The 22125-nt window shown below is 46.9% G+C and overlaps 1 protein-coding gene and 1 non-coding gene across 5 annotated transcripts in view; one reads left to right on the plus strand and one right to left on the minus strand.

Moving 5' to 3' along the window:
• Positions 1 to 181: 181 nt before the first annotated feature.
• Positions 182 to 268, minus strand: TRNASTOP-UCA (transfer RNA opal suppressor (anticodon UCA)). The gene has a single exon. It is a non-coding gene; the product is annotated as a tRNA-Sec (tRNA).
• A 1203-nt stretch (positions 269 to 1471) lies between these two features.
• Positions 1472 to 22125, plus strand: part of TOP2A (DNA topoisomerase II alpha) — a 62597-nt gene continuing 41943 nt past the window's right edge. For all 4 annotated transcript variants that reach the window (XR_015296071.1, XR_015296072.1, XM_086924228.1 and 1 more), the window contains exons 1-7: positions 1472 to 1616; positions 5676 to 5828; positions 8371 to 8461; positions 9244 to 9307; positions 20038 to 20183; positions 20330 to 20427; positions 20696 to 20908. Coding sequence is in view for 2 of the 4 variants with exons in the window: in XM_086924228.1 (XP_086780354.1) it covers positions 1584 to 1616; positions 5676 to 5828; positions 8371 to 8461; positions 9244 to 9307; positions 20038 to 20183; positions 20330 to 20427; positions 20696 to 20908 (798 nt within the window). In the remaining 2 variants the exon portion in view is untranslated. The remainder of the gene's footprint in view (positions 1617 to 5675; positions 5829 to 8370; positions 8462 to 9243; positions 9308 to 20037; positions 20184 to 20329; positions 20428 to 20695; positions 20909 to 22125) is intronic.

The following is a 22125-nucleotide window of genomic DNA, read 5'->3' on the forward strand; positions in this document are numbered from 1 at the left end:
GCTGTTCGAGCAGTCTCCCAGCGCCTTGAGGCCCTCCCGGGTGAGTAGCAACCTGTTAGTTAACCATATTGCAATTTGAATGTCTTTTCCCTTTTGTTGGATCTATGTATACTTTTGTGGTTTTTGTTAAGAACCTAAAGTATTTTGACTGACTATTTATGAATATTATAGCAAAATGATCCGCCCAGAAGGTGGAATTGAACCACTCTGTCGCTAAACAGCTACAGGTTTGAAGCCTGCACCCCAGACCACTGAGGTTCATCCGGGCAAAGAAATATGTAACATGCAGACTTATATATAACACGAAAATACATAACATGTTATTGATAGAGTGAGTTTTATGATGTTTTGTAATCTATTTCCTTTGCCACTTTCTCGGTGCTTCGCATATCAAATTGTTTGAATATCTTTACTGTTTGAAGCCAAACGTTCAGGAGGTAATCTTTAATTTATGGAAATTAGAACAAGGGTTTCTGGGTAAATGAGACCGGTCTGCTGTCTGCTTTTCTAACGTGACCAATAGCAAAGCCACCAGGGGGAAAACTTGCAATAGCAACGAGCAGCCGGTGCAGTATTTGAATATGCATATCACGAGGTAATCAAGCTCAGGCAAAGAAAGTAGAAACGAAACAGTGAAAATGCTGCTCGTATTCTCTCCATCACACCATGCACAGTCCATTCTAGTTCGACGTTTTGGAAGCTGATGTTTGAAAAGATGTATTTTTAAAGAGCCGCGTTGCATTACGAGCACCTGACTTTGGCACCTGTTTGTTTTTCCGTTTTTTATTTTTACCGAATATTGTTTTTCATAATATGTTACTCGCTAAGTGTCAGGCGGAACCGAACTGGGTTCCGCCGTTGAAGTGCGAAAACGGAAGCAGACAGAGCAACTCGGGGGTTTGTTAATATGCCAAAGTGAGCCCATGAAACGATGGGTGAGACTCCAGGGGATTGACGTTTGACGCGGGGGGTACTAATTCTATGAAAGATTTCACAGTATCTACTTTTCGACATTTTGTGTCTGTTATTGGACTATATAAAGCTGAAAATGCACGTGATGGAAACAATACAACTATGTTTAGGCTGAAAAAGCCACTGGAAATGTACAGAAAAAAAATATTAGACTTTGCTAGTCCCTCCTCTATGTTACCGGTCACGCGGCTGTCATCAACTTCCAGCATTTAAAAGACAATCATACAAAAACGTCTCAATTTTCATTCGCTCAAACACTTGTTCACCGTATCAAGCACGCTCCTGAGTGGTTAAAATTTGAAAAAAAATCCCTCGGGAACCAACAGAGAAGTCCTCCTCATCTCACTTCCTGTTTACTGCGTGGTAGCGGATTGGCCATTTCGTATCTTCAAGCCTGCATCAATTGGCTGTTTTTGTCGTTAGGTCGTAGCCTATTGGCTGTGGGCCGATAGGGGCGGGTCGTAGTTTGAAAGTTTTGAAAGCGGGGTCTGGCGCCCGCGCTTCATTCATCGGTCGGCTGTCATCCGTGCTCTCTCGGGGTCTGTGCATCTGCTCCTCGTCGCGCCCGGCTACATCGTTTTTGCGTGTTTTTTCCGCCATCTGCTCGCGCGATGGAAGAATCTGGAGAGTCCGTGCCCCTGCGGGTGAGTCTGAGTTAAAATAAATTTGGGGAATAGGGTACCGGATTACACACGAGTTTTGAGCGCTGATCTCTGTTATCATGGAAGGAAATCTTCATCAGGGGGCAGCATCTTCTGAGCGAGTTAGGGTTGGAGAGCACACATGGAGACGTTCTCCTGAAGACAAGACTGAGGGGGTTGGCGGCAGTGACTTTGGGGTCATCCTATGCCTGAATGTCTTCTTTGTGGGGGTTCAGCTTGGGGCTGTGTGAGCCAGTGACTTTTGCAGAGCGGGCAGACCAGTCTGTCTATTGCCGCCGTGCAGGCCTACTCTTGAGAGTGAGGTGGCAGGGCACCGAGCGAGGCGTATGGCGGTCATGTTTCAAGAAGTCTAGATTACTTTCATTGGAGCATCGGTGTTTCTTGGGGGGAGTTTTTTAGCGAGGTAAGGATGTGACTGCAGTGGGAGACGCGTGGCTCAGCAGATCAATCAATCAGAGTACTTGTAGAGCGCGCTACTTACCCGTGAGGGTCTCAAGGCGCTAAGGGGAGGGGGAGCCGCTACTGCTCGAAGAGCCAGGTCTTGAGGAGTCTTCTGAAGGTGAGTAGGTCTTGGGGTCAGACGTAGGTAGGGAGGAGAAGGATCTGCTGCCGGAGGTTGTTCGTTGGATGCGGGGACATCGGTGAGGCTGGCGGGCCAGGTGTAGAAGTGGAGTCTGCTGTTAAGGTAGGCTGGTCTGGAGTTGTGGAGTGCTTTGTGTGTGGGTGAGGAGCTTGAAGGTGATCCTCGTGTCGACGGGGAGCCTGTGTCGGTCTCTGAGGTGGGGACTGATGGGGGGGGGGGGGGGGGCACGGGTGTTGACAAGAGGTTTAGATGTCTGAGGGAGTGGGAGATTATCCTATCTGCTTGTAAGACCACGTTATGAGATGCATGTTTGCAGGTAAGGCTGCAGTGTGGGGATGCATGTCTGTACAGTAGAGACTGCGGCGCGGGGATGCATGTCTGTACTGTAGAGACTGCGGCGCGGGGATGCATGTCTGTACAGGAGAGCTGCGGCGCGCGGGATGCATGTCTGTACAGGAGAGCTGCGGGATGCATGTCTGTACAGGAGAGCTGCGGCACTGGGATGCATGTCTGTGCAGGAGAGGCTGTGGCGTGGGCATGCATGTCTATGCAGGAGAGGCTGTGGAGTGGACATGCATGTCTATGCAAGAGAGGCTGCGGCGTGGGCATGCATGTTGATGCAGGAGAGACTGCGTCGTGGGGATGCATGTCTGTGCAGGAGAGACTGCGGTGTAGAATGAATGTCTGGGGGTGAGCTTGGAGTAGGAGAGGCATGTCTGCGGCCCAGACTGGTGGTACATGCATCTCTGCCTAGGAGGCTGTTGTAGGGAGTGTCTCCGGGTGCAATGCTGTGGTGAGACGTGCATGGCTGCAGCCGACCCAGAGGTTGGCAGGGTATGCCCAGACGTGGGTGCCTTGCTCACTTTGCCACTGGATTCAAGCTAGCCTGACTGAGCCAGAAACTGGTCCCAGGATGCTGGTTTCCGGTGCAGGGAAGACGTGGCCTGGCAGTTCGAACTGGGCTGTCCCCATGAGGCACAGGGTCAAGACTGATTTGCATATGCCATGTCTGAACTGGGGTGGCGGAGTGAGCTAAAGAATGATGGATTAAACCCAAATCAGTTGCCTGGGGCGAGTGCCTGCAATGCTCAACACTCTGTCCATTATCCCCTTTGGTTTTGCTTTGTTCGCCCCAAGTTGGCAGGGTATTCCCAGACGTGGGTGCCTTGCTCACTTTGCCACTGGATTCAAGCTAGCCTGACTGAGCCAGAAACCGGTCCCAGGATGCTTGTTTCCGGTGCAGGGCCTGGCAGTTCGAACTGGGCTGTCCCCATGAGGCACAGGGTCAAGACTGATTTGCATATGCCATGTCTGAACTAGGGTGGCGGAGTGAGCTAAAGAATGATGGATTAAACCCAAATCAGTTGACTGGGGCGAGTGCCTGCAATGCTCAACACTCTGTCCATTATCCCCTTTGGTTTTGCTTTGTTCCGCTCAGAGGTATGGTATACATGGCTGTGGTGAAGGATGAATTTTTCTGGCGGGTGTTGCGTTAACTTTGCTCCATCATTGGGTTTGGGTTGCCTACATAAGCTGAGACTTTCCTTTGCATTTACTGACTCTTGGAATATTTTGGATTCTCTTTGTGGCCTCCAGTAGCTGTTTGGATGAGATCTTTTATTCAAAGTCAAATATCTTTATTTCGGCCACTAGGACCATGAAAGAAAAAGAATAAAACATTATGTACAATTTCTATCAACATACTTTAATATACTTTTATATACAAAAAATACCACAATTTGATTTGCTGAACAAGCACGAAATTACTAAGTGCAATCTGTTCAAAGGATCCCCAGACAGTCCTAGTTTGTGTTCCGAACACTGACTGATACTTCTTTTCCTTCGTTTATGTCCTGATAAAGTGCAGTGTTGGATGAAAATAGCAGCGTTAACAATAATAGTAATTCAATTAAAATGTAGGTAATATCTTAGAGTATCTTAAGAGAAAGGACACCTGAGTGGTCATGATTAGGAAAGAAGGGTGTCCGGGAATAATGTAATTTTCCCATTATCTCTGAATTTCGGGTCAAAAGGAATAGTGGCTAGGTGCAGTCCTGTGTGGACAATCGCATGTTGCACTAGTTGACAAGCGGGAGACCAAATACAGAAAGTTAACAGTATCAGATAGAACGTGTGGTTATTAGATTATCCTTTAAACCTAGTTATAAACAATGTGCAAAAGAATGAGAAAAAGGCACCACGACAGCGTTAGTTGGAAAACGCGCCTGTCCTCTAGAAATCATTAATGACTGGTAATGGACGTTTGTTACCCTATAGCCTCGTTGAATGCCTGTTCAAGGTAGCGCTGCGAATATGCCACATAAATACAGAAAGTGTGAAATAGAAAAGGCTATGGACTTTTGGGTGTCATACTTTACCAGTCTTGGGGTCTCAGATAATGTCCGAGGCCCATATTCTTACACAGCTGGACCAGCCAGCGTGACCTGGACTCCTGTGGATCTTTTATTCGCCAATGGATAAGGCTTCAATTGGCTTACCTCGTACTGCTGGGAGGTCGTATTCTAGAAGTCTAGCCTAGTGGGAGTGATTGGCGACGGGGACTGGTGGCCACCGTTCTCCGATCCTTAAACATCCGTGGATGTCATTGATGGTTTTGCGCTGGCTCGGAGTTGTCATTGTTGGCTCATTAATCACATTTGCATTTGTATAGCGCCGACGAGACTGTAATGGCACACCTGGTGGCCGTTGATAGCCCGGTAATGTTTACCATAATGAGTGGTGGTCGTTGGCGCAGACACAACAGGAATTTTTTATCGCTATTCCTGGCCGTGAAATGTTTTACATTTTACCTTTCAAGACTTGACTTGTTTGGTTTTAACACTTTTAGTTAGTGCGTTCAGTTTGTCCGTCAAAACAAGGGTAAGCGGGTGTAAGCATAACGTTTCTGATAACTGTCGGAGGGCATTTGATGTAATCGATAGTTCTGATCAATTAACGCTGTAGTCGATTCCTTTACTATTTAACACTTTCACAGCATTTGTATCTCGTGTGTGTGTATATCCAGTGCTTGAAATGGAAAAATAGACGTGCAGGAACTCTGTACCGGAGTACCTGCTTGTTTCTGAGAAGTGCCGGTACTCGCCAATTAAAAGTATTACATTTCTCATGAGAAGTGCCGGTACTCTCCCTCAAAATAGAAAAAGTATCAGTACTCAGTACCGGCCCATTTAAAGCACTGTGTGTATCTTGAACAATCCAACACTTTCACAGGTGAGCGATTCACAAATGCACATTAAGTATTACGTTGTGGTGAAATCTGTACGCAAGTACTTGTATGTTTTTTTTTTTTTTTTTGGTTGCATCCTGCTCTTCGAGCTTTTTGCACTTGCCATCTTAAATCTAGCTGTCACTTTGATTTGTAAATCGAGCAGGTTTCTAGAGTGGATTAAGTCATGCTTGCAGCGTAGTTCATTGGTTTGCGTTTGCTTCCGTCTCAGGCCATTGAGAACACGCCGGTCCTAAAAGTGAAGAAAAGCAGTGATGCCGACAGAAGGCTGTCCGTCGAAAGAATCTACCAGAAGAAGACGCAGCTGGAGCATATTCTGCTCCGGCCGGACACGTACATTGGCTCTGTCGAACCGGTGACACAGGTAAGGGGGAGGGGGGGTCCCGAAAGAGTGGTATTTACTTACACTATACTATGAAAGAGCCCCTTCTGTCAAGCTGCAAGCAGGGGTCTTCGACCTTTTCTGTAATAAAAGATAATTATGTTCAATGGAAATGATGCTAAACTACTATTCATTTTACTGTGGTAATTGTGATCGTCATAGGTTTGCAGTAGTGGCGACCCCATGCAATAATACCAGCAGTGATCACCCCAGGGCGTCCAGTCAGGGTTACCAGCAGTAATGTGAACAAGCATTAGAAATGCAATAGGTCTCGCAGCATTAGTTAGTGCTTTTAGAATTGTTAATGGTTTTTTTTGTAAATCTTTAGCATGAGGTTGAGGGTGAGTGAGGGGTTGAGGGTGAGTGAGGGTGAGGCTGAGGGGTTGAGGGTGAGGGTGAGTGAGGGGTTGAGGGTGAGTGAGGGGTTGAGGGTGAGTGAGGGGTTGAGGGTGAGTGAGGGTGAGGGGTTGAGGGTGAGTGAGGGTGAGGGGTTGAGGGTGAGTGAGGGGTTGAGGGTGAGTGAGGGGTTGAGGGTGAGTGAGGGGTTGAGGGTGAGTGAGGGGTTGAGGGTGAGTGAGGGGTTGAGGGTGAGTGAGGGGTTGAGGGTGAGTGAGGGTGAGGGAGGGTGAGTGAGGGGTTGAGGGTGAGTGAGGGGTTGAGGGTGAGTGAGGGGTTGAGGGTGAGTGAGGGGTTGAGGGTGAGTGAGGGGTTGAGGGTGAGTGAGGGGTTGAGGGTGAGTGAGGGTGGGTGAGGGATTGAGATTGAGGGTGAGGGATTGAGGGTGAGGGATTGAGGGTGAGGGATTGAGGGTGAGGGATTGAGGGTGAGGGGTTGAGGGTGAGGGATTGAGGGTGAGGGGTTGAGGGTGAGTGAGGGTGAGGTGTTGAGGGTGAGTGAGTGAGGTTGAGGGTGAGGGTGAGTGAGTGAGGGGTTGAGGGTGAGGGGTTGAGAGTGAGGGGTTGAGGGTGGGTGAGGGTGAGGGTGGTTGAGTGAGGGGTTGAGGGTGAGGGGTTGAGGGTGAGCCTGAGGGAGCAGAGAGAACAACCATAACATTGTCTTCCAATAGATATTATTTACAAATTGCTGACATGCTTTTCAGTCTCACAAGTACTATTTGGTTTAATGAGCTGCTCTGCAACAAAGAATGCAAAAGATATTTTTGGGCTCGGCTCGCGAAACAAATTGTGTACCCTTGGGCACATGTTGGAAAATAGCATTATGGAGCACAGGAGTAAATGGTGCAGTAACTTATTGCAGACCCGGTGGGGATTTCCACACATTCCAAGTTCCCGGCCTCACGCTTTGGCAGCTCTTGTAGGAGACGTGCAGAACTGTACAATACACAGTGCCACAGGGGAATCCGACGGGAGCTAGGAGCGCTCTAACATACTGGGAAGAAGAAAGTAGACGAGAGATGAGAGAAAGGGGGAGGGGGCAGTCACGGAGGAAAGAACACAGAACGGAGACAGAACAGGTAGAGGACAGAAGCCACAGCAAAGGGGAGGGGGAAGAGAAGAGGGAGAGGGGAAAAGGCACGGTGGAGTGTGAAAAGCAGAAAAAAATGTGTGACATAGAACGATGACACAAGAAGGAACAGCGGAGGAAAAAGCTGGGTGATATAAACAAGCCTTTCACCGTAACACGGCGGGCAGGGGAGGGGGCGGAGAGGGGAGAGGAGAAATGCGACACGGAGGGAAGGGGAGGGGGCGGAGCGGGGAGGGGGCGGAGCGGGGAGGGGGCGGAGAGGGGAGAGGTGCGACACGGCGTTAGACGGAAGGAAGAGAGGGGAGGGGGAGGAGAAAGAGAAATGCGACACGGCGGGAGGGGGCGGAGCGGGGGAGAGGGTGTGTGTGTGTTAGGAGACGGACGTGCACGCGCACGCGCTTTTAAGGTCAATGCGCATGCGCATAAGCTCAATGCGCATGCGCATTGACCTTAAAAGTCACGGGCACTGCAAGGAATCGCCACGATTCCTTGCAGTGTGGATAAAGAGTGGATAACTCGCAATAGTCTCGCTTGCTCGATGCGCATGCGCATCGACAGGCGAGACCTAAAAAGGCTTTATCAATTTGGAGTTTCTATATAGGTAATGGGCAAGTCGTCGTTGCAATGCCTCTCCCACAAGGGTAATATTAGCAATGAGACTCCTCACCATTGACCATTCAGGTATCAACTTTAAATATCTGCAAACAGGTTTAGTTCTAAAAATATATATAATATACATTCGTCTTGAAGACATGCTTCTCCGTTTTGGAATAAGTATATTAATTCCACCAAGCAAAAACTTCAAATTTAGCAGGCTGGGCTGCGAGTTTCTTGTGGGTAGCTGGAGAGATACCAGTAGCACACACGAGCTAGGGTTGGAGTTGCCTGAGCTACAAGAACTGTACCTCAAAACATTGGGCATGAAATTGTTCGTACTTTGAGAACATAGATTGGGGTCTACTTATGAACAGATATAAACTATACTTGCTGGCCCCTCAAAGTCATGCACACAATACAATCTTATTTTTTTTTCTTTCAGCAAATGTGGGTGTATGATGAATCTGTTGGGATGAACTGCCGAGATGTGACATTTGTTCCTGGATTGTACAAAATCTTTGATGAAATTTTAGGTACGTTTAACTTGTACACATTACCCCGCAAGGAAATCAAAAATGCATATATCTATTAAAAAAATATACCTGTCGGACAGGGAACACAAAGACTTAATGAAGAGCACAATTTGAAAATCAAATCACGGATTTCCCGTTTTTAGGCCCGGCCATTCGTTGTCTGTTGTAAATAGTATTGTTGCTTACCCAAGGACAAACGTTTGGAGCCTGCCCATTTCTCGTTAAATTCCTTGTCCCTCTGATTTGACTTTTTATTCATACCCCAGCTTGCCAGTTCTGCATCTGTCCTCGTGGCTTTCCCTCTTTGCAATTGATTGGCTGATATCGGCGTCCACCAGTTGCTGCACCGTTATTTTTCTTTGACAGTGCATATTTTATTGAGCTTTAGCCCTCGTGCCCTTCTCTCCTTCCACGCCCCCTTAATGCTAGCCCATGTACTCCTCCCGTGCTTCCCCCACCTGTGATCATCTATTTTCCTCCCCAACACCTGTTGGTTCTATATTTACCATATTAGACCCTCCATCCACTTTGCTTCCACTCTCCTGACCACTTTTTTTTTAACTTTAACCACGTTGCACAGCTTGTTCAAAGATTTGCCATACAGCAGTCATGGTAGCTCTGGTAAAGGTCGGCATTTGAGGGTGTGAACAGCTTTATTGTACAATGTGTATGAAGAACTGCGTATTGTACCTGTATAGATTTGTGCAGTGGTCTGCCAGTCCGCGCTCGTTTAGATTCTTAAATATGGCTCTGTTGAATTAAGCACCCCTCTTCTCTTTCAGTGAACGCTGCTGATAACAAGCAGAGGGACAGCAGCATGTCCTGCATCAAGATCGATATTGACCCGTAAGTAATCTCGTGCTCCTTCTAAATCTGCTGTGTACCTGTAAACTCCCTGCGTGGCCGGCTCCGGGTTTCATCCTTAAGCCTTGGCTGAACTAGGACCACTTAGTAGCAAAAATGACTGTTGCAAGTCCACTCGGATGCTTTAGTCTGCTTTTTCTCTTATGACTTATGCACAGGGCCACCAGAATTATGCAGCAGTTGAGGGCCACATTATGCGTCAGGGTTGACTAAATTATGTACCAAGGAAGGTCAAATCATGCAACCAAATGCGGCGCATTTTGTGATGGTATTGCTAATGTTGTCGGTTCACGTGAACACTGTCTGGGCAAAGGTTTGTTTCTTTAGTACCAGCTGACTGGAAAATGCATAGGGCATCCCACTGTGTTGTAACATGTGTCGCACCACTTGCGTTTGTTGCATTTGAGCTAGAAATATTTTTTGACTGCAGATTATGCAGCAAATGATTGGCTGTGTGGCATATGCGGCAAAATCCATAATGCGAGAATCGCATAATTGCAGTGGTTCTGCGTAGGCATGAAGGAAACTATTTTCTTCTGTATCAAACTGCCACTTTGTTTTAAAAACCCACCCATCCTTCTTGGATGATGGAAATATATGATGTGATGGTCCCAGTGTTTAAAAATAAAGCATAGTGTTAGTGCTATGATCTGAAATTGTTATAGCGTCTGGCTACAATGTTAGAATGCGGTTTCCAGGCGCTATGCGATGTAGTTCTGCGCTTACAAATCGCGGAAATATACCTTGCCATTCACTTCCTTTGTGTCGGAGGGGCTAGTGCCCGGTGATATTCAGCTTCATCATAAGTTATAACTTGTACGGCATGGCATTCTGCTGCCACCATGTGTCAGTTTTTGGCATTGCAGGCATCCAAGCATTGTCATGACCATGTCTGTACGTTTTAAAGCCTAGAGCTATGCACATGCGCAGTCTTGCTGGCGAGATTTAGTGTCATCAGGAGCTTTCACTAGCAGGATTTAAGTCCTGCCCCTCTTTCCCATTGGCAGGCATCACAGTTTATGCTAAACGGTGGCCAGCCATTGGGAAAGAGCACTTGGTGACAGAAGTTTTCTTTCTGCCCACTTGGACGGACTGGCTTGCCTTCCTTCTGCCGTAAAAGCTTTGTTAGGTTTCGCCTAGCGGAAGCTGCGCTCTGCGCAGCTTTTCCGCGCAGGCGAAATCCTGTTGAGAACTGTAGTGTGGCTTTTGTTCGGCCCTCGTCCTTGATTGGCTGGCTCCGTAAACGGAGCCTTGCCATTGGACGAGGGGCCTGTCCGTCAATGCCGGACCAGACACGGGGGCGTTCCCGACATTCTTTGGCTTTTGCCGACGTCACGCGACGCCGGGAACGCCCCCGTGTCTGGTCCGGCATTGCCGGCACTTCTACGTCTCTCCTGCCCCGTGTCGCATCTGTCCCCGGAGAAAAGCCGCCACCGAGACTATCATCGGGCTCGGGGCCCGCAACGTTTGTTTCCCCCCTTGGTTTTGGGGTTGCCAGCCTGCCTGCAAGTGCCAAGGTATTGTTGATATCCCCCGCGGTGCGAGCCGCCCCTTCCCGCTGACTCGCACCGCTCTGTGTCTCTCTGCCTGCCTGCAGCTCCGCGCTGCGAGAGCGCTCCAGCCCCTCCCGCTGGAATCCTTTAGCGGTCGGGTCCAGCAGGCTGCAAACGAAGCCCCCGCCCGCGTGACTGAGGCGGCGCTGGGTCCTTGGGCCTTCCCTCCCCCTGGATAGCCCTGAGGTCGGTGGTTCCCCCCCGAGTGGGTCCTGTAGACCAGGGGGGCCATCCGCTCTACAAGACCCGACCGGGCCGATCGCGTCTCACGCGGGAAGCGTGAGACTTGGCAGGGAGTCGGGATTTCACCCGTCCAAGGCACCGCGAAGCGCGGCAAAGTCCCTCATCCGCACCGGGTTCTTGGCTGCCGCTCCGCTGCCCACCTCCTGCCCCTCGAAGTCCTGGGATGTGTGGCCGCTGACTTTCTTGCACCTCTCCGGACACCTTCAAGCTTCCCTGGGACTTACTGCACCTTGCCAGCAGACCTTTACAACCTTAGGCATTTTATCTTTTTTTTTATTTCATGCAATCTGGGACCTGGAGTTTTTGGCTGGTATAGGATGGGTTCTCATTTAGGTAAGGAGTCATGGGGGGGGGGGGGAGGTTGTTAATGCTTAATTCGTGCAGCACTTGTGTCTCACAATAAAATATTGTCCAAGCAGAGTTATTCATTTTATGAAAAGATACGACTTTATGTTCGTATATCCTTAGTAACTTCAAGAAGCGTTCTAGCATAAATCAATATTTCCAGTTACTATCGCAGTTTATGTATAATTAGTTCTGAGGGATGGTAGAGCTGTACTATGGGAAATAGTCACGGGTCCGTGAATGTGCGATGTCACAATCTAGTATGTGTCTCGGTCTTGAGGCGGAAGCACATTTAGAGCACACCCAGGATCAACACCAGGAGTCCCCGCTGCGGGGCCTCTCTTCCGGGTTCCTGTGCAGCTCTGGAGGCCGCAGCACTGAGGTGGCGCGCGCACGCAGGTTTCGTGAAGGACAAACGGGTGCACGTGGCAGGCGGGTGTTCTGAGACCTATCGCCAGCTGATGCCCTTGGCGTTGGCGCCAGTTATATCTGAGGCAAAACAGCGCTGCCACGTTGAATCTTGGACGTTCGCGTCAGACTTTCATTGCAAAGGCTGAAGGCAGAGGAGCATTGTCCTCTTTCATAGAGCAGCAGTTGGGGGCAGCGCCCAGGGGCACTGGACTCGGGCTATGTTTTAAGACCAGGCTAATTTTTTATGTTTTAAGACAAGGTTAATATCCCCGCCATGGTCTTTTATTTACTCTGTTCCCCAAAGAAGACTCCTCCAAGGAAGACAGCCAAAAATTCTGCCTGTTGTTTGAGCCTTCCTGTGCACAGCTGTGCAAAGCATCTTTAGGAAAGAGGTGATCCGTGGTCCTGATGGGGCTCAATTTTTGAGGTTGACGGAAGGCACCTGGGGGCTGAGTAGGAGCCAGCATGAAATATTATTTACAGCGCTTAATGTTGCACTTTTTGCCACCAATAGGCGCTGTACATAACAGGTGTTACTATCACCCGTTTGCATGATGGTTGGGGTATCGACCTCGGAAGGATGAAACGGGGAGTTCGCCTTTCCTTGATTCTAACTGCTACAGGTTAATCAGAGAGCGAGTAAAGAGATCACATATTGTACACAAGATACACACCTGAAGTAAAGAGGTTTAACGCAGCCCGTTTGTAGTATGGGAAAATCAACTGGAAACCAAAGTAGAGAGATAAAACTTTGACGGGAGTTTTAGAAACACGTTTCTGAAGCAGACGGTTCTGTGTATGTATGCAGGAGAGAGATGCGTTAATGTAATTTAGCACATTGAACCCGCACAGACATTATGGTAATGCAGGTGTTTTTTGGCAGACATTGGTGTAGGGCCACGCTGTAACAAAGGCTGGGTGGAGGGTTCCAAATGCCAACCTTCCTTGGGGGGGATGTTTTGTGTGCCTTAGGTCACCCCTTGGTGATCCGGGTTCAGAGAGTGCGGCCTGGCTTTGTGCGTGCTGGCCGGGGTGTCGCGTAAATGGCGGCAGGTGCTGGTGGGCTGCCATGGTTGGCTGACCTCCTGAGTCACTGCCAGCCCATTGGCCACACGGAGAGCCATTTATTTCCTCACAAGTGACAGATGTGCTTGGTGCACGCCAGGCCTGCTAGTTGTGACACGCCCCCCGCAGGGGGCAGGGGGCATGGAGGGGCGAATGCCTCTCTTTGTTGAGGTCTTGAAACCGTCCCTCTGCGTGAAAGAGATCGCCACGCTGTGCCCCTGTGCCACCCTCCAAAGTAACCTGGATGGCATGTGCCATTTATGGAGCATGACAGGGGACCACCATGGCAAAGGACGCAGCTGCCATCAGCAAGTGGTCTTTAAAAACGCATTACATATTTTTTCTGGAATTTAATTAAATAGTGGCAGGATTAGCAAACTGTTTCGATGAGTGAGTCGTTAAAGCTTTGGCCCATATTTACTAAGGTACAAACAGGTCTCCTACATACAAGGTCCCTACAAAAATACAGTAAATGCTAAACCAGCTTCGGCTTAAGTGCACTTTGTAAAACGACTACTATACCCAAGCTCTGTCACACAGTGTGACCTTTAGCACACAACCTTCTTTTTGAACCCAAAGCTACTCTTTTTGTTTCTGAAGGAGGGATTTAATTAAGCTATTTGTATTCCAATAAAACACATTTTAATACATTTATAGTACAGATCCAGTAAAAAAAGGTAGCATTCTTCATATATTTGATTAGGCAGGAACACACCCAAAAAGTTCACACTAGTAGTTTAAACTCACTATTTCTAATCATGCATCTTTACTGCTGTTCATCTGTAAAGCTGTAATCATACATATTTTTTGTATTTTGCTGCTTTCACGCCGAGACTATATTATACATAGGGGCCCATACGTGCTCTTGAATATACATTGCGCCACCTGGCAGCTCTGCGACACGAGCTCAGAGGATACTGCCACTACAGTAGCTCGGAGTGTAGTCTGTAAACAGAAAGGTGGGAATAAAGCAAGTGTCAATTGCAGAATAATTGGTACCACTTGGTACCACTGCACCAGCCACACTACTTCCCTACTGACCGTTCTCCACTTCAGCCCCGTCTAAATTACAATTCCTGCTTGTGACCCTTTTGCCCGCTTGTGCTTGTTTTCCTGACCCTGTTGCCTGCTTGTGCCTCCGTGTGCCCCTGTTGCCTGCTTGTGCCTCCGTGTGCCCCTGTCGCCTGTTTGTGCCTCAGTTTTCGTGCCCCTGTTGCCTGCTTGTGCGCCCCTGTTGCCTGCTTGTGCCTCCGTGTGCCCCTGTTGCCTGCTTGTGCCTCCGTGTGCCCCTGTCGCCTGCTTGTGCCTCAGTTTTCGTGCCCCTGTTGCCTGCTTGTGCGCCCCTGTTGCCTGCTTGTGCCTCCGTGTGCCCCTGTTGCCTGCTTGTGCCTCCGTGTGCCCTTGTTGCCTGCTTGTGCCCCTGTTGCCTGCTTGTGCCTCCGTGTGCCCCTGTTGCCTGCTTGTGCCTCAGTGTGCCCCTGTTGCCTGCTTGTGCCTCAGTGTGCCCCTGTTGCCTGCTTGTGCGTCCGTGTGCCCCTGTTGCCTGCTTGTGCCTCAGTGTGCCCCTGTTGCCTGCTTGTGCCATGTGGGTGTGTGTGGAGGGATGTTTGTGTGGCTGTGTGTGTGGGGAGCTTTGTGTGGCTGTGTGTGTGGGGAGCTTTGTGTGGCTGTGTGTGTGGGGAGCTTTGTGCGGCTGTGTGTGTGGGGAGCTTTGTGCGGCTGTGTGTGTGGGGAGCTTTGTGCGGCTGTGTGTGTGGGGAGCTTTGTGCGGCTGTGTGTGTGGGGAGCTTTGTGTGGCTGTGTGTGTGGGGGGGGCTCTGTGTGTGTCATTTGCGAGAGATAAAGCTAGTGGCATTGTAAATGACAATGCCATTTATTTATGTTAAAAAATACATAAATAAAAATAATGTCAAGAGCAATGCCAATAGCTCTAACTTTAACAAAGGCGAAACCATTGCATTGTAAATGCTTGTTTATCTTCATGGGGTCAAACAGATGGCCCCATAAAGATAACGAACCAAAGGAAAGCAGGCCGCGGCCGCCCATGTGGGACAGCAGAAAAGGAGAAAAGGACTAAGTCATGGCAAGTGCTTGTTCTGTTCATGTGAAAACACTAGTTAGACTATTTGCGATTCCATCTGCATTATACTGACAACTAGGGGGGAATAAAAATGCAGAATCTACAGTCACTAATCATGTTATATTTCAGGACTCGTTGATTTAATTAATCCAGTGACGTTTCAAGATCGAACTTGAGGACAATCTACCTGAAGTCAAAAAACTTGGCTTAAAATGGTTACTGTGCTTTGAATTAACGAGCGTTAATTCCCTTCACGTTAATACTTAATGACAGTTGTGTCTCAAAGACTCAAAAGCCCCATGGTTCAGAATAAGGGAGGCCAGAAGCGTGTGAATTAATTATCCCCAGAGCGGTTTCTGCAGAAGCTGGCAGCTCCTTTCTGGTGCGAGGCGGCAGCATGGCCGTCACTCGATCCGAGTCCAGGAAGAACAGCGGCTGTTTGAGGCTGGGGGCCGGGCTGCACACCCAGGAGCACGGGGACACCCCAGTCAGCAGCCGCCTGTCAGCGAGAGGCACAACACAGCTTTTCTCTTACATGTGTCCTGGCCAACTCGCCTGGTGTATGTGTCCTGCCCCTTATCCTCGCACATTTGGCCTGCTATCTCTCCCGAAGTATGAGGTGTGCACAGTTCTGTTGCTTGTGGCCAGCACCTCTCTTCTTAAATGTGGACTGCTCCGGTCTGGCGGTGGCAGAGAGAGGGGGTGGGGGCGAGCAGTGCTGACAGGCCGCAGCTTCCTATCTCACTTGAAGTGCTGCAGAACCGGTTTCTAATGAGGCATCATGAACATAAGAGTGAACTTTGATGTCTTATGACTTCATCAATCTTTTCATAGACATATTACTCGATCGGAATGAATTGTTTATATGTGACTGAATTGGTTAACTTAGAAATTTAGCCATTCGCATTCTTCATACCACGAGTTGAAACATTTGTATTTAATTTTTTTTTTTATTGTTCCCTTTTAAAAAAAAATTGGGAGATCAACAACAAAAAAGGCAGTGCTCAGTTTTGACCGTGGTTTACTTCTCTTTTTGGAGCCTAATTAGGACATAGTGCCTAATTTTGCAGCTGGTCTGCCCTGGTGTTGGATAGTCTGGTTGGGTGGACTATTTTAACCATTTTGATCAGACTTTTTGGGGACGTCTTGTATACATTTTGTATAATGAAATGAAAACCTTTTGTATAATGAAATGAAAACAAACGCGACCGGTAAATAAATAACGATTTAATTCCAAACAAATTAGTTCAAAACTCTTTCCAATTGAAAAATGTAGTTTCAAGCAAACACACACTGATTATGTACCCATGAGTGATCCTTTCGCTTTACCATAGGTCGTTTAGCAGAATGTGTGACTATATACATTAACCGCAGCTACAATAACAAAAGTGAAATGGAGCAAAATAGCAGACCATAAATTTGTAGGAGGGGGGGGGTAGAGAATGTTCCTATGCATGCAACAAACACCCGGAGTTGGTGTGCTCTCCCCTCCAAACACGCACACAAAGGTTCACAGTACGTTGAAATGCAACCACGAAAGGTAGTGGCACTAGAGAGCTGTTTATGAACACCCCCGCTGGAAGTATATGCCATGTGGTGACCAGGAAACGCTGCAAATCACATCAGCGTTTCTTGGAGTTGTGCCTCTGTGCGCCAATACGGTATTGTGGGGTAATGTGAGGGCTCTTATGACCGCGGTGGCGTGGTCAGGTGATGCCACACTTATCTTATTAAGGTTGTAGGTCACCAATGGACCCCTATCATACAGCAAGTGGGGGGAGGTGGCTGCCCTGAGCAGAGGGGCGCTTTCCGAGGGACTGCTACCCGTTTATTTTTCTACCAGAGTGTCATTTTTGACCACAGTCCTATGAGAAGAAAAAAAAGCACTTTAAGTGTAGCATTTTGTAAACTGTAACTAATTTCGCCCACATCGGTCTAATTGTCTGCTTTCGCTGAGCGCGGATGTGGATTTAGCTGACCAGCCTTAGTGAGGATTAGTTTTTTTAGTTATTTTGATTAAAAAGTAGTCTTTTTTTTAATTTGGCAAACTCGGACCACATGTTCTACGTGATATACCGGACACAGAGGAAACATGTGTAGGGGACAAAATGAAAATAAGGGTGACATCGAAAGCACACATGTAGCTAGGCACAAAACCTTCCTGCGAGCACACATTTATAATTCAGCATATGGATTCATTTGTGACTGCTTGTATTGCATATACACCTATAAATTCATGATAAATGTAATGTGACAAACGCCTTTATAGATGTATGTGAGGCAGTGACTCAAAGAATCTTGGCAGAACATAAGGAAATAACAGCCAAATAAGCGTAAAACAGCCTAACACGATTGACAGCAATAGATAACTAGAGAAACTTGATGACATGCGGGTTTGTGAGTATATCAGCAGATGGTATGAGGTGCTGCATGAGGCCAAATTTTGAAAACTACAAACACTTATGAATGTGTTTGCGTATTAATGTTTGTACTCAAATGTGCACGCATAGGGCCACCTATGTAGCTACCATATTTGAGTGCATTCTTGGATACAATCACACAACAGTAAACACACAGATACACGCACACCCACACACAAAGGTAAACACATAACTGCATACATGCACATTCGTAGACAAGCACCCATAAATCGACAGACGAGCTCACACACATATACATCTGTTTATCCGCACACGCAGTCAAAATGCACAGCCACACAGACAGGTGCACATAAAATAGACCAGAAGCACATAAGTACATACTGACATACCTGTCCAGGAAGACACACCCACATACGCACACAGCCAAATAAACACCATGGTGGCACGAGCGCACACACATCAGGGTAGTGATGTTGGGAAGGATGCACTGGTATGTGGATTCTTCTGGAAGTGAGTGACTGTGAGCCCGGCCCTCTGAACTGCAGGGACGGGCTTGAAGCTGCATCATTTTCTATGCATTCTCGAAGTTATTTTGCTGTTAATTCGCTTGTCACACTTAATTCTGTTTCTCTCCAATTTTCTGGTTTTGCCAGGTTTTTGCCCCCTTTCTGTGTGTTTTTATAGGGGTGTGGATTCTAATACAGTTGTGTGGGAATTAAACGAAGAGGCAGTATAGGCATGGGAGCCAAAACAAGGCCTCATTGCTTAGTTTTAGGATGCACGCCCTCCACTGAGGAGTGAGGGGCGTGGCTTCAAACTGATTGGCTGTACATAGCTGCCCATGGACAACATTCATTTGCCTATTGCACAATAAAAAAAGCCTGATTATCTTGTACTCCCTACAGGTAACTATCCAGTGTTTTAAACACTCAAATATATATGTGCTTGGTTTTCCAATAAAGGAATGTCGACGCCACATCGTTAGGCAAATTTCTTTTAATATCGGCTGAAAAAAATTAGTCTCGTTTCGCCTGCCCAGCAGGCTTGTCACTAACAACTTTGTTAAAGTTAATTCACCATTTTAACTGTTATTTCCATGACACGTGACAAACTACAATCATAAACAATGAAGAAATACTTGTAGTTCATTCAGTTTACAGTGCATCAGCCGGTTGTCTTTTAAAAGAAGAGTCTTCAAGTTCACAAGCGAGTGCTACAGCACTTACGAGCCATAAAGAATGCGGATATATCTTACCCTGTAGCTCGCCACTTTGAAAATTGCCACAATAAAGAAGTGAACGGATTAACAGTTTGTTGTTGATGCTGTCCCAGTCAACATGAGAGGAGGTGATAGACTGAGAACCATGCGCAGGCTGGAATGCAGTTACATTCTCAAACTTAACACAAAAACCCCTATGGGTCTTAATATGGAAGATTTGTATACATATCTAAGAATTACTCCCATAATCCTGTCAGTTGTAACTGGTTTTAATATTCACGGAATCACATTGAGCACTAGGGAGAAGAAATCAGATACTAATGTTTAAGTATTGGGATTGTCTTTTAATATCTATAGGAGTTATTATGCCCACTTGGGCTTGACAGCTAGAGGTTGTGATTGATGTTTTTACACAGGCGAGTGGACAATTGGCAATAGTATACCACAAGTTATATTGAGGGACGATAAGGCAAGGTCTAATGTTTACCAAGGCCCAACTAGGGCATTGACTTGCGTTCAGCACACGCAATGTTTATAAACTGATTTGTACATATGTAAAATATTTTTAATGTTCAAATGATTTTTACCAACACGGTAGAATTATAACATTAGATGTTAAGGGAATCATTTGTGGCGAGGACCGCAATGACACCAGTTATCCTGAAACCTGGCACATTGCAAATGCGCTGTTCCGACTTATGTTGCACGATTTCCTTAAACATAGTACACAGTATTGTTGTATAAAATTGCCAGAGTCTCCATTTATAGCCTCTTTTGTTTTAAGACAACCAATTGATTCACTGTAAACTGAATGAAAAGGGTGCTCCCAGTTGAACTGCACTCATGGCAGGTAAGTGAGAATCGGGAGGAGGCTTGCTGAGCGTCCGCGTCTATGCCAGTCCTGCCCCGTTTCAAGCATTGCACTCTTAATCATAGTTAACCTGCACAAAGACCACCAGAAATTCATGGTTCCTGTATTTTCCCTTTAATTTATTCATAATCCTACTCGGGTGAAAGCACACCAAGCATTATGAGTCTGTGTCCAAAAACATCTTTACCCACATGGGCAGCTAGCGGAATGCAGTGGCAGAAATTAACAAGCATTGAAAATGCAATGAGTCTCGCCTTTAAGTTAGCCATTTGCTTAGCTATACAATACCATTAGCAAAGCAAATGGCTTTAATTAACAAGGCGAGACCTATTGCATTTTCAATGCTTGTTTACACATATGCCTCTTGTCCAGTTACTGCTGGGTGTAAACAGTCGGGGGTCTTGCTGGAGTACTCTAGTGATTCTGTGCCATGCTATTAGACCATGGAACTTTGCTGTGGTGATTTGTATAGAATTATTATATTTTTTTTTTGTGGAGCGAACCTTTGTACCCTTTGACTGCTGCATGTTTTTGCTTTTTTCAGAGGGAACAACACGATCAGCGTGTGGAATAATGGAAAAGGTATCCCAGTGGTAGAACATAAGGTGGAAAAGGTCTATGTTCCTGCTTTGATATTTGGGCAGCTTTTAACTTCCAGTAACTATGACGACGATCAGAAGAAAGTTACAGGTAAGCCATTTTGGAAAATGGTGTGTGCAGGAAGTTCATGGCCGATAACAAGCACCCCGCTGACTAGTTTGTTCCATGTTTTGCTGCCAGCGCGGTCTTATTTGTTCCATATAAAAGTATCCTGTTTCAACACAACTGTTTTTCAGGTGGAAGAAACGGCTATGGAGCAAAATTGTGCAACATCTTCAGCACCAAATTTACAGTGGAGACTGCATGTCGGGAGTACAAGAAACTGTTCAGACAGGTACAGAGCAATGTGTTAATACCAGCCAGGGCAACTGGAATTATGAGGCAACGTCGAAACAAGTGGTTAAGTTAACTAAAGTATGCAGAAAATTAGTTTCCCGGGTCTATACCTTAAGTAATATTTTCCTACCCTCTGGCTGGGCAAGGTGTTAATGGGGCAAGAGTCCGATAATCCGATTGTGCTGCTCGCCTCCTACAGCAAAATGGAAACCAGCTTTGTCGGTGCTGTTGCATCTGATTTACCTGTGGCTTTTGTTCTTTGTTAGACTTGGACAGAGAACATGTCAAATGCAGCGGATGCCAAGCTGAAGTACTTTGATGGTGACGATTACACCTGCATCACTTTCAAACCTGATCTGAGCAAATTCAAGATGGACATCCTGGACGCGGACATTGTGGCCCTCATGTCGCGTAGAGCTTACGACATTGCTGGCGCTGCCAAGGGCCTCAAAGTCTTCCTCAACGGGAAGAAGCTACCAGTGAGTATTAAAGAACATCGCTTGAGTCCTGTTGAATGCTCTGTTGCTCTACTTAAGAAATTTTAACTGCAGCAAACTCGCTGATTTATTTGTCTCAACAATGTAAGCACCTTTGTTTTCTGGACCTTTAGATGTAAACTTCTCCTGCATTGGGTCATTCAGAGATTTGTGTGTTTTGACAAATTTCCTGTTAATTCCCAGAAAGATGGTGCACACAGAAGTATTAAACATTTCTTGTGATGTGGCTTGTATAGACATTGACCTCGTCTGCATATGCACTGCTGCAGATGCATTGGAGAAGCATAGGACTCCTACTAAACCACTATAATCTCAGATTGTCTACCGTCTTGTGGGGAATCGTCCAGATTTTTGCCATTCTGCATTTTCAGGCATGTGACGGGCACTGATGGTTACAATATTTCATGTACGTTAAGTAACGTGCAACAGATCCCATGTCTTGCATTTCTTTATGAACTCCTGGTTTGTTTACGGTTTCCTTTCCTTCTAAGTCACTCCCAGTGGCGGGGCTTCGCTCCTCCATAGATATGCAGGGTCCTTCTTGGGCACCAGGAAGCCCACTGCTTATCAGGCAGTAATAGAGCCCTGTGTTGGAGTCTGGTTCAATTGGGCAACTCGCCACCTTCCCCAGTGTTTGATAGATTTCTCCCCAGTATTGAGTAATGCTTGGGCATTAACGCATTGCATGGAAAAATGTGACCTAGCTGTCCGTGCAACGCAGACAATTGGGATTGGGAGACCTACCGGTTTGCCACTGTAGCCGGATGAAAGTATGTCCTTTGAAGACATTTAAATTGGGTCAGTCTATGGAGGAAAGAGAGGAGTGTGTGAGCCCATTTGTGCCTCTGCCAATTCACCCTACATACATATAGGTAAGCATGTCATCAGTATATTAAGGCACTGTCCTCCTAATCTTTTCTCCAGTAAAACACTTCAGCTGAGTCATCACACCTATTCTGCAAGAGGTTCCATAACCAACAATACTAGAATTGAGGATCATATCCTCTCCAGTTTCTAAATCTTGTCATATTCGATTATCAGTAATGAGGCTAAATTAAATTTTTTCACCAAATTCTCCTTGTGCATTATCTCAAAGTGCATGCGTTGAGATATAATTCATTGACTTTTTGGCATTACGAGGAGTTTAAATGATGGAAAATATTTTCTATTCTGGAAAGTACTACTGTACTGGCTACCGG

This window comes from Lissotriton vulgaris, chromosome 5 (genome assembly GCF_964263255.1).
Source record: "Lissotriton vulgaris chromosome 5, aLisVul1.2, whole genome shotgun sequence".
NCBI lineage: Eukaryota > Metazoa > Chordata > Amphibia > Caudata > Salamandridae > Lissotriton > Lissotriton vulgaris.